Here is a 12,803-nt window from a genome sequence, read left to right as displayed (position 1 = left end):
TTTTGTGCGCTATTACGCCATGGTCACACTTGTCGAAGGCTTTTGCAAAGTCTGTATATATTACATCTGCATTCTTTTTGTCTTCTAGTGCATCTAGGACCTTGTCATAGTGATCCAATAGTTGAGAGACAGGAGCGACCTGTTCTAAACCCATGTTGCCCTGGGTTGTGTAACTGATGGGTTTCTAGATGGGTGGTGATCTTGCTTCTTAGGACCCTTTCAAAGAATTTTATGATATGGGATGTTAGTGCTATCGGTCTGTAGTTCTTTGCTGTTGCTTTACTGCCCCCTTTGTGGAGTGGGGCTATGTCTGTTGTTTTTAGTAACTGTGGGACGACCCCCGTGTTCATGCTCCCTCTCCATAGGATGGAAAAGGCTCGTGATAGGGGCTTCTTGCAGTTCTGAGTCTGGCCCTGGGGCAGAGTGCATGGGCATGTCATTTATCGCCTGTTCGAAGTCATTTGGCGTCAGGATAACATCGGATAGGCTTGTGTTAACCAAATTCTGTGGCTCTCATAAAAAATTCATTTTGATCTTCGACTCTCAGTCTGGTTAGCGGCTTGCTAAAAACTGAGTCATATTGGGACTTGAGTAGCTCACTCATTTCCTTGCTGTCATCTGTGTAGGACCCATCTTGTTTAAGTAGGGGCCCAATACTGGACGTTGTTCTCGATTTTGATTTGGCATAGGAGAAGAAATACTTTGGGTTTCTTTCGATTTCATTTATGGCTTTTAGTTCTTCCCGCGATTCCTGACTCCTATAAGATTCCTTTAGCTTAAGTTCGATGCTTGCTATTTCTCTGACCAGTGTCTCCCTATGCATATCAGATATATTGACCTCTTTTAGCCGCTCTGTTATTCTTTTCCGTCGCCTGTAAAGGGAGCGCCTGTCTCTTTCTATTTTACATCTACTCCTCCTTTTTCTGAGAGGAATAAGCCTTGTGCATACATCGAGTGCCACCAAGTTAATCTGTTCTAGGCATAAGTTGGGGTCTGTGTTGCTTAGTATATCTTCCCAGCTTATATCGGTTAGGACTTGGTTTACTTGGTCCCACTAAGTTTTTGTTATTGAAGTTGAATTTGGTGAATGCTCCCTCGTGACTAATCTCATTATGTCGGTCTGGGGCTCCACGCATACATGTCTGAACCTCAATTATGTTGTGATCCGAGTATATTGTTTTTGATATGGTGACATTTCTTATCAGATCATCATTGTTAGTGAAGATGAGGTCTAGTGTATTCTCCAGTCTAGTAGGCTCTATTATTTGCTGGTTTAAATTGAATTTTGTGCAGAGATTTAAAAGCTCGTGTGAATGTGAGTTTTCATCAGAGCTACCTCCTGGTGTTATTACTGCAACAATATTATTTGCTATATTCCTCCATTTTAGGTGCCTTAAGTTGAAATCCCCCAGGAGCAAGATGTTGGGTGCAGGAGCTGGAAGATTTTCCAGACAGTGGTCAATTTTTAACAGCTGTTCCTGGAATTGCTGGGATGTTGCATCTGGAGGCTTGTAGACTACCACAATGACTAGGTTTTGGTTCTCGACCTTTACTGCTAAAACTTCCACTACATTATTTGAGGCATTAATCAGTTCTGTGCAAACAAGTGACTCTGCAATGTACAGGCCAACCCCCCCCCCCCTTTTGCCTGTTCACTGTCACATCTGTATAGGTTGTAACCTGGGATCCATATTTCGTTGTCCAAGTGATCCTTTATGTGGGTCTCAGTGAAAGCCGCGAACATTGCCTTTGCCTCTGCAAGCAGTCCACGGATGAAAGGTATTTTGTTTGTTGCTAGCTTTAGACCCTGTATATTTGCAAAGAATGTCATCGGACTGGTGGTATTGTTGGTACTGGGGGGGGGATTTTTTTCCGGCATTAGTATCTGTTTCTGTTGGTTTGGAGTGGAGGCCATCGACTGTGGTTCCACTCCAGGAATGACTGGAATTGGTGTACGATTTCTGCCATTTCCTGCCAGTTTTTTTTCCTTCCTGGCACTAAAAAACCTCTCCCTCTTGAGTGGCTGTGGCTACCCAGGTTTTCCCATGGCCTGGATGTTTTGTATCTTTTTGTCCCCTTTAGATGGTGTGTCTGGCAATTTAAGTTATAGCACAGTCTTTCCTGTACTGAAGAGGTACACATTTCAGGGTGAAAAAGCTTACAGGAAGGGAGTTTGCATTTTCCTGTTGTCATATGGGCACGGCATTTTCTAGGGTGGTCATAGTTGCACGTCCCATCTGTTTTTCCAGATTTCCCATGCCTGCAGATACCAAGTGCATAGTATGTGCACAGGCTTGGTTTCCGTTTGCCTTGGGTTTCTGTGACTGTATTCCCTGTTGGTGCATGTTTCCCTGTCTTATTCCTATCCTCCCTAGCACCAACAATGGAGCTCCCACCAGTTGTTTTTGGTAATATATCCTCACTATTGCTAGTGGAGTCCTCTTGTTCGCTATTTCCTGTGGTATTTCTAGTTTGCAATATTGGTTTTATCTTATCTTTGACTACACTTGTTTCCCCACTACGGCTCCTGTCCCCTATGAGGTCATTTATATGTATTCCTTCCTGCGTAAAATTCCCGACTACCCGGACAAAATCTCCAGCTTCACCATTACTGTCTCCCAGGACAGCACCTCCCGCTTCACCATTACTGTCTCCCAGGACAGCACCTCCAGCTTCACCATTACTGTCTCCCAGGACAGCACCTCCAGCTTCACCATTACTGTCTCCCAGGACAGCACCTCCAGCTTCACCATTACTGTCTCCCAGGACAGCACCTCCAGCTTCACCATTACTGTCTCCCAGGACAGCACCTCCAGCTTCACCATTACTGTCTCCCAGGACAGCACCTCCAGCTTCACCATTACTGTCTCCCAGGACAGCACCTCCAGCTTCACCATTACTGTCTCCCAGGACAGCACCTCCAGCTTCACCATTACTGTCTCCCAGGACAGCACCTCCAGCTTCACCATTACTGTCTCCCAGGACAGCACCTCCAGCTTCACCATTACTGTCTCCCAGGACAGCACCTCCAGCTTCCCCATTACTGTCTCCCAGGACAGCACCTCCAGCTTCACCATTACCGTCTCCCAGGACAGCACCTCCAGCTTCACCATTACTGTCTCCCAGGACAGCACCTCCAGCTTCACCATTACTGAAGAATGAGACACTTATGCAGCATATGGGAATCTTTATTCAGGAAACGTTTCGCCACACAGTGGCTTCATCAGTCCAATACAAAGAGGAAGGCGTAGGGAGAGGAGGAGAATGAGGTAATCAGTCCCTCAACCTGGAGTCGATGTGTTCAGTCCATCAATCTTGTAGAATGTACAGCATAGGGCCGTAGACGTGGCTTATATACTGCAGCATCATGGGATCTTGTTACAAAGAATTCTTCAACACTTGTTCAACCTTTGGACGAAGACCTACTTCGACTAGTGGATGGTACCACTATGACCCCGCCTCCACCTGCTTCACGTCACCTCACTACAGTATATAAGCCACGTCTACGGCCCTATGCTGTACATTCTACAAGATTGATGGACTGAACACATCGACTCCAGGTTGAGGGACTGATTACCTCATTCTCCTCCTCTCCTTACGCCTTCCTCTTTGTATTGGACTGATGAAGCCACTGTGTGGCGAAACGTTTCCTGAATAAAGATTCCCATATGCTGCATAAGTGTCTCATTCTTCAACTTGTCGGTTTTTCAAACCATTCATCACACACATTCACCATTACTGTCTCCCAGGACAGCACCTCCAGCTTCACCATTACTGTCTCCCAGGACAGCACCTCCAGCTTCACCATTACTGTCTCCCAGGACAGCACTATCAGCCCCCCATTTACTGACTACCAGGACATCATCTCCAGCCTTACAGTTTCTGACTACATGGCCAGTATTAAGGGCAGTACCATTCAGCCCAGACTTTTTATGTTCCCATCTGTTGTAGAAAGCTTCCAGGTTGTCTATGAAAGCAGCTTTGATGTTACTCTTTTAATACCCTTGTGATTTTAGTCCACAGATTTATCTCATTTGGGCATACCCAAAAACACTTCCCTGTTTTAACGCTGCTTGTAGCTAGTTCTTGGATATCTGCACAAGGGGCGTGACACCAATTTCCACAAAAATGACAATTTATCAATGTGGAAGCCCGTTTGTTTGATTGACTGCAGACTACACAGGGCTTCATAATGATTTGAATGGTTGATTTACTGTAATTCTACTAGCAACCTCTTGAATATGTTAGCCAAGAAGAGTACCTAGAAGGAGAATGTAGAATATAACTTTGGTATAACTGTGTCTAGCATTAGGAATAATATTAGGAGAGAAGTAAATAATGAAGATGATTGTTATAGGAATGCAGTTAGAAGCCTGAGTAGATCTATAACCCACTATGATAACATGAACGTAGATAAGTATGTTTATGGAGCAACTTGCAATGTGAACAGACTGACTGATGTTGTAGTGGCCAGGCTTAGGCTTGGTTACAAGTACTTCTGGCAGTTTGGGACAAAGACACACAGATGGTGGCCTGGTGGCTAAAGCTCCCGCTTCACACACGGAGGGCCCGGGTTCGATTCCCGGCGGGTGGAACCATTTCGACACGTTTCCTTACACCTGTTGTCCTGTTCACCAAGCAGCAAATAGGCACCTGGGTGTTAGTCGACTGGTGTGGGTCGCATCCTGGGGGACAAGATTAAAGACCCCAATGGAAATAAGTTAGACAGTCCTCGATGACGCACTGACTTTCTTGGGTTATCCTGGGTGGCTAACCCTCCGGGGTTAAAAATCCGAACGAAATCTTATCTTATCTTATGATGATCAAACTGTGTAAATTATGTGATCAGGCATATGGTCACTGTCTTACTGTCTTGAACACTATGTGCTTAATTGTCCACTTATTGAAGAATACGGAGACAGTATAATAACCTATGTGACATGTCAAGATATCTTATTAATGAAAATAAGATACCAGATATACTAAGCAAATTTCCTAAATTTGCTTGTAACAGATAAGTGAACTATAGATATGTAGATATAAATCCATATGTATTCCTGTTAACCCTTTGGGGCCTAGTTCCTGGGCCTTTTGTGTATCCATATGCTCTTGCGCTACCGTCCACAGGATGGATATGGGGTGCACAATAAACTAGCCACTTCGGTGGCAAAATCTAAAAATCTAATCAATAAAGCCATACACACCACCTGAAGAAAACGGCTGAGGTAGGGGTAACTAAGTTGGATCCGTTAAAGAAAGCACAACTACGGTCACCTGCATCAAACAACTCTGTAGCAGCATCAGAAGGATCTAAAACCTGAGTCTTACTTTTTCTTTATTGCTCTGTCATTCTCTGGTGAGTGTGGCACTCACAGTCTTCCTACTTATAATACGCCTCACTTCGTAAACTCACCTCATCGATGCTCTCTCTGACGGAGACCTCATGGAAGGCTTGACAGCCTATGTCTCTGCTGCGCTTGAAACCCTCCTGAGTGTCGACCATCCTGTCTCCAGACTGGTCCTTCTTGTTTCCCACCAACACCACTGGTACCTCCCAACACCCGTCCTGATCATTATTAACCCATTAAAGGACTTTTTTTTAGGAATTGGCTATATATCGATATATTTTTATATGACTGATAAAAGGAGTTATTTATGTATGAATGAATTTAAACATGAAACTTTTCAGAAAGGAGTATTTGATACTTTTAGAACCGTCCTTGGAATACAGAAAATAGATAACAAAAAGGCACAATACCGTGACTGGAACAAGACACAAATAACCTACACGTAAGCTCCTCTCTGCTATGTGCGGGTTATTTATATACAGGAAATAGGACTTGCAGAATTATCTTCCGCCTTGTAGCACGGTAAAATATGGAACTGCCAGTTGAAAGAAAAATAGCTAATATAAATAATCCAACTTTTCCATAATTCACGTAAATCTAATTTAGATCAACCTAATGCACTGTGAAGAGAATTCTCATGCTGAAATTTCCAATCAAAAATATTGATAAAAAAAATTACTAGAAATTTGAGCAGCAAAACCACTGCAGCCTCCTGGACTTGAGTCCTGGAGGTGGAAAGCAGTGCTTGCACTGTGGAGGGTCATGCGAACTGTGATGTCGGTGTCCTTGCAAGACAGTGACTGAATGAGTGACAGTTTTCTATGTCGGGTTACCCTACCTCTGTGGGAGACGGCCGGTGTTAAAAAAAAATAATCAGGTTAATAACAGCCTGGTTGATCAGGTAAGCACGGACAAGCTTGACCAGGGCTAGGAAAGCTCTCGAAAGCTATGAAAAGTAAAGGTATCAGAAAACTTGCATTAAGGATTCTTCGTGCTTTTACACTTGTCACCATTCTTTGGTTTTAGAAATATTACAGCCTGTATTGATAGTTAAAATGGGTGTAAGTCGACAGGTAACGAGACTGACAATAACTGTTAGGAAACATGTTCACCCAGATTATTATAATCAAAAAGAAGCGCTAAGCCACAAGGGCTATACAGCACCCAGAACTGCAATATATCATGTATGCAAAAAACACACATCGCTTTATATGGCAAACCTTAATTATTAACTCTCTTGACCTCTCCCGAGCCTGCCCTCAGGGTGATTATTTACCGCTGAATGTGATAAGTGTATTTTTTGTATGAGATAAAATAAGAGTTTGTTCGGATTTTTAACCCGGAGGGTCAGCCACCCAGGATAATTCAATCATGTCAGTGCATCATCGGGGACTCTTGTGATTTCCGCTGGGGCCCTTTTATCTTGTCCCCCAGGATGCAACCCGCAACAGTTGACTAACACCCAGGTACCTACTGTAGACAGCATGTACTGTCTGCTAGTTTCATATCCCGCGGCACTACGGTGCTGCCCTCTCTAGGCCTGCCCAGGTCAGCGAGACGCGGAGCCTACCAGGTCTCACTTCACGGCCTACCCCCACAGGTTCAACAACCTTCCCTCCACGGACTGGCTATCGGTCATCCCCTCACTTTGTCCGCTGTGTACTCACTCCTTTTTAATTAAAGCCAAACTAGTCTATGGCCGTATCTCTGCAACCTTCACTACTCCTTCGGCACTAAACTGCTGTTCAACAGCAAGAACAGCATTAACACTACTTACTGCTAGGTAAACAGGAGCAGCAGGTGTAAAGAAACATACCTATCATTATATCCATGGCCTGGTCCATGGCCAGGCCTCCCGGTGGATCAGGGCCTCATCAATCAGGCTGTTACTGCAGGTCGCACGCAGTTCAATGTACGAAACACAGCTTGGCTGGTCAGGTACTGACTTTAGACCCCTATCCAGTTTCCTCTTGAAGACGGTTAAGAGTCTATTGATAACCCCCCTCCTATGTACGATGGAAGGCTGTCTGTTGAATAGTCTTGGGTGCTTTACATGTATTGTGTTCTCTAGCAGTGTATCCATGGCAACCCTGCTTTTCACTGGGGTATATTACAATGTCAAGCATTTTTGGTTTCGGAGGGTTAGTGTACAGCAGTATTCCAGCCTAGAGAGAACACGTAACTAAGAGGATCATTTAGAGCTTCCCCACGAAAATAATTTAACACTGTCAGCTGGCCACCTTGTGGCTGGAGCTCCTCACCTTGGAGGTCGGGCTGGGTATGCGTCTCTTGCGCTTGTTGTAGTTGATGAGAAACTTGAGTCTGTTGCAGTCATCGAAGCTGCACTTGTCAGTCACCGAGTACATTAAGACGAAGACGTCAGCCCAGCGGATGTTAGCTTCAAGACGCACGCTGTCCGTCTCCTACGGAATAAGTGGTATTACTTCACCAAACTAATTTATATTAATAAAACAATAGCTAAACCCGTATGATTCACACAGCAACTAAACTGGGTATTTTCCAAGTTTGTTGTTACACTATTCTGTACAAGTTACATGATGGGAATACTCAAAGTATGCAGCTCCCTGTTACACGAGTTACACTGTGGGAACATCTGCAGTGTGCCATTACTTAATTCTAATAGTTACATTCAAATTCAAAGTTTATTCTCTATAAGGATTACAATGCTGAGTTTACAGAAATTTGGTTATTGTGTGGTTTACATGTAGTAAAATTGTGATTACAGAGTGTACCACTAGAACGCTTAGCATGGCTAGGCATTTCGGGCAGACTTAGTTTTATTCTTAATTGTAAAATATTACAAAATGAGGTAAGTTGGTATTATGGGTAAGTGACTAAATACTAGTTTGTGAGTTTAGCAATGTGAATACTTTTGTTTTGGCACAGTACATAGTTTCAGTATTGGAGTATCACAGGATTCATTATTTTAAGACTGAGATTAATATTTCTGTTTATGGTCAAATGAGTGAGCGAGTGTAAGTGTGAACCATGGTAAGTGTGAACATGGTGGAACACCTGCAGTGTGCGGTGACCACATTATAAAAGTTACCTTGTGTTAACGCCCGCCTTGTGTGGCTATCTTATTCTGCCAGATACATGGTGAGAACACCCAAACAATATCCAGTTACTCTACTGTTTTTAAGTTATAGTATGGGAACACCCACAGCGTGCGGCTGCCCTATATAAGTCACGGGGTGGGAATAACAAAAACAACTTACAACATACGTATATTAGTCAAAAATATGAATATGCGCAGGCAGTGTGTTTGCTCGGTATTCACAACATAAAACACCTGGATTCTTAGAAAAGATTATTAGAAAAGCTACAAAATGGCTATGAAATAAAGTATTAAATCATGAAGAAAGGCTGAGCACAAAAGATGGCCGCCACGCTGGCTGAGAACAAGGAAAACAAACAAACAGCCACATAAAAACAGAAAAAAAACTTACTACTAGCAGCCGGCTTAAGAAGCCACAGTTGTAAATTGAAGACAAAAAGTGAAGCCGACGCATAATTGAAAAATTTCTTAGCAAAAAGAGTGGTTGACCAATGGCATGATTTAAAGTAGTGGAAATTTAAAAAAATACATTAATATATATATATATATATATATATATATATATATATATATATATATATATATATATATATATATATATATATATATATCGTGCCCAACAGGTAAAACTGGTCAACTAGCAAGAACTTTTAAAATTAAGTTTTAAAATTTTCTCTTACACGTTTCATATGTTTTTTAATTTATGTTAATGTAAAAATTAATAATTTTGTACCAAAAAAACTTAGAAAACTTACCTAACCTTATTATAACAAGCGCAATTTATTTTAGCTTAATTTTCCTATTTGGCACATGTACACACACACACACACACACACACGGTTATGCGAATGACATTCCAGAGGAGATCGATTCAGATATATTCTTTGCCGATGATGTAAATTTAAGAGAATAAAAACAGATGAAGGCAAGGAAAGGCTCAGTGGACAAACTGTTAAAATGCCCAGATAAGTAGTTGCTTAAATTCAACCCCAGTAAATGAAAGGTCGTGAAGACTGGGGTAGGAGCAACTGGACCGGAAACTGGGTATGGGCTAAACGAACACAGAGGCTGCAGACTTAGGAGTAAGCATAGCTCTTGGTATATCACCAGAGGCTCACTTCAGCTGAATAACCTCTGCAGCCAACTTTCGTCTGGCAAATCAAAGATTAGCCAGACCCCTGCAACCACAAAAAGGTGCGCACACAAACCTAGTAGACTAGTGAAGAGGTGGGGGCCAGGAGCTGTGCCTAGACCCTTGTAACCACATACGTGTGCACGCACGCACGCGCACACATGCTTGCACGCACGCGCGCGCACACACAAGGTGGACAGAGAAATGTTCCAGAGATGGGACACAGCAACAAGGGGACACAGTTGGAAGTTGAAGACTCTGATGAATCACAGGGATGTTAGGAAGTATTTCTTCAGTCACAGAGTTGTCAGGAAGTGGAATAGTTTGGGAAGCGATGAAGTGGAGGCAGGATCTATTCATCATAGCTTTAAGCAGAGGTATGATAAAGCTCATGGTGCAGGGAGAGTGACCCAGTAGCGGCCAATGAAGAGTGGCCAGGAGCTATGAATCGACCCCTGCAACCACAACTAGGCGAGTACAACTAGGCGGGTACACACACGCGCGCACACACGCACGCGCACACACACACGGAGCAGGGAGAGAGAGGACCCAGTAGCAACCAGTGAAGAGGCGGGGGCCAGGAGCTAAGACTCGACCCCTGCAACCACAAATAGGTGAGCACAAAGAAGTGGCAGAGACAGGCTCCATACAAACACACACACACACACACACACACACGAGCGCGTGTATATATACAACAGGCCTAGCGTCTAATCGACATGTGCCTAGGACAAAATGGTAACTAACACACACACACACACACACCTGGCCATCACCTCCCAGCAACGCCAGAATATTTACTACTCAGTAACCAAATTCACTCATCCACGAGGAAGTCAAGAGCATCGTCTCTTAACTCATGGACACCTATACTGTATATCGGACAACCCCCCCCCCCCCGTCTCTCTCTCTCTCTCTCTCTCTCCCCATGCGCAAAACGCAGATATATTTCATCAAGTATTGGCTATTATTAGTCAAAGAATAACTGGCAAAGTGGGGAGATGGATCTTCAACTTCCTAACCAATCGAACACAAAGAGTAATGGTCAACAGAGTTAAATCGGAGGCTGCCATAGCGAAGAGCTTTGTTCCACAAGGCACAGTACTCGCCCCCATCCTGTTCCTCATCCTCATATCAGACATAGACAGAGATGTAACCCACAGCACCGTATCATCCTTTGCATACGATACTAGGATCTGCATGAGGCTGTCATCTATTGAGGACGCGGTTAACCTCCAAGAAGACAGTTTTCCATTGGGCAACGGAAAACAATATTATGTTCAATGAGGACAAATTCCAACTATTCCGTTATGGAAAACTGGAGGAGATAATAAAGAACAGAGTATACTACAGACTCTGGCCATACAGTAGAACGAAAAAATAATGTAAGGGACCTGGGAGTAGTAATGTCTAAGGATCTCACTTTCAAGGATCACAACAGTGCCACGATCACAAGTGCAAAGAAAATGATAGGATGGATAGTGAGAACGTTCAAAACTAGAGATGCTAAGCCAATGATGATCCTTTTCAAATCACTTGTTCTCTCTAGGCTGAAATACTGCTGTACATTAACATCTCCATTCAAAGCAGGTGAAATTGCAGATCTAGAGAGTGTACAGAGATCCTTTACTGCACGTATAAGTTCTGTCAAGCACCTTAACTACTGGGAACGCTTGGAAGCACTTGACTTGTACTCGTTGGAACGCAGGAGGGAGAGATATATCATAATCTACACTTGGAAAATCCTAGGAATGGTCCCGAATCTGCACACAGAAATCACTCCCTACGAAAGTAAAAGACTGGGCAGGCGATGCAAAATACCCCCAATTAAAAGTAGGGGCGCCATTGGTACACTAAGAGAAAACACCATAAGCGTCCGGGGCCCAAGACTGTTCAACAGCCTCCCATCAAGCATTAGGGGAATTGCCAATAAACCCCTGGCTGCCTTCAAGAGAGAGCTGGACAGATACCTAAAGTAAGTGCCGGATCAGCCGGGCTGTGGCTCGTACGTTGGACTGCGTGCGGCCAGCAGTAACAACCTGGTTGATCAGGCCCTGATGCACCGGGAGGCCTGGTCGTGGACCGGGCCGCGGGGACGTTGATCCCCAGAATAACCTCCAGGTAAAGAACATGTGGTAAAGGTAGAGGTGGTAGAGCGGTGCTAGTAGGGGTATACAAGGTACTATTGTAGGTGAGGGTTGTAAAACTGAAGTTAACCTTGATGCAACAGGTTAGTTTCCTTTAAACTTTTGGGAAGGTGATCAGAGTGTGCTACGGCGTTATATATGTTGAATGTGAATTCTGCATATATACATTATGACAACTACACACTGCAACAAAACCCATCAAATGTAGGCTGAACTATGATAAGTTGGGCACGGCTGAAATGCCTTGCATTAATAAGGTGAGTAGTCTTTTTTCTGCGATCTGTTTATGCTTGTGAATATTTATGACGCTGTGTGTATGTACGGGTACGTGTGGGGGGGACCTCTAATATTTATGACGCTACTGTATGGATGTACGGGTACGTGTGGGGACCCTCTAATATGACGCTACTGTGTATGTACGGGTACGTGTGGGGGGACCTCTAATATTTATGACGCTACTGTATGGATGTACGGGTACATGTGTGAGAGCCTCTAATATGACGCTTGTGTGTGTATGTACGGGTACATGTGTGAGGGCCCTCTAATATGACGGTGTGTGTATGTACGGGTACGTGTAGGGGGGACCTCTAATACGACGATACTGTGTATGTACGGGTACGTGTGTGGGGGACCTCTAATATGACGCTACTGTATGTACGGGTACGTGTGTGGGGGTCCTCTAATATGACGCTGTGTGTATGTACGGGTACGTGTGTGGGGGACCTTTAATATGACGTTACTGTGTGTATGTACGGGTACGTGTGTGGGGGCCCTCTAATATGACGCTGTGCGTATGTACGGGTACGTGTGTGGGGGACCTTTAATATGACGCTACTGTATGTACGGGTACGTGTATGGGGGCCCTCTAATATGACGCTACTGTGTGTATGTACGGGTACGTGTGTGGGGGCCCTCTAATATGACGCTACTGTGTGTATGTACGGGTACGTGTGTGGGGGCCCTCTAATATGACGCTACTGTGTGTATGTACGGGTACGTGTATGGGGGCCCTCTAATATGATGCTACTGTGTGTATGTACGGGTACGCGTGTGGGGGACCTCTAATATGACGCTACTGTGTGTATGTACGGGTACGT

At 44.1% G+C, this 12,803-nt stretch overlaps 1 protein-coding gene across 7 annotated transcripts in view; it reads right to left on the bottom strand.

The window, feature by feature from the left end:
* Nucleotides 1-12,803, bottom strand: part of LOC128702370 (ras-related and estrogen-regulated growth inhibitor) — a 102,120-nt gene that overhangs the window by 22,806 nt on the left and 66,511 nt on the right. For 6 of the 7 annotated variants that reach the window (XM_070102207.1, XM_053796606.2, XM_053796608.2 and 3 more), the window contains 2 exons: nt 7,610-7,771; nt 5,414-5,566 (listed from right to left, as the gene is read on the bottom strand). In XM_070102207.1, the coding sequence (XP_069958308.1) occupies nt 5,414-5,566; nt 7,610-7,771 (315 nt within the window). The remainder of the gene's footprint in view (nt 1-5,413; nt 5,567-7,609; nt 7,772-12,803) is intronic. The other variant, XM_053796611.2, reaches the window with a different exon arrangement.

Source organism: Cherax quadricarinatus, chromosome 80, assembly GCF_038502225.1.
Source record: "Cherax quadricarinatus isolate ZL_2023a chromosome 80, ASM3850222v1, whole genome shotgun sequence".
Lineage (NCBI taxonomy): Eukaryota > Metazoa > Arthropoda > Malacostraca > Decapoda > Parastacidae > Cherax > Cherax quadricarinatus.
This window is presented reverse-complemented; position numbering and strand designations above follow the sequence as displayed.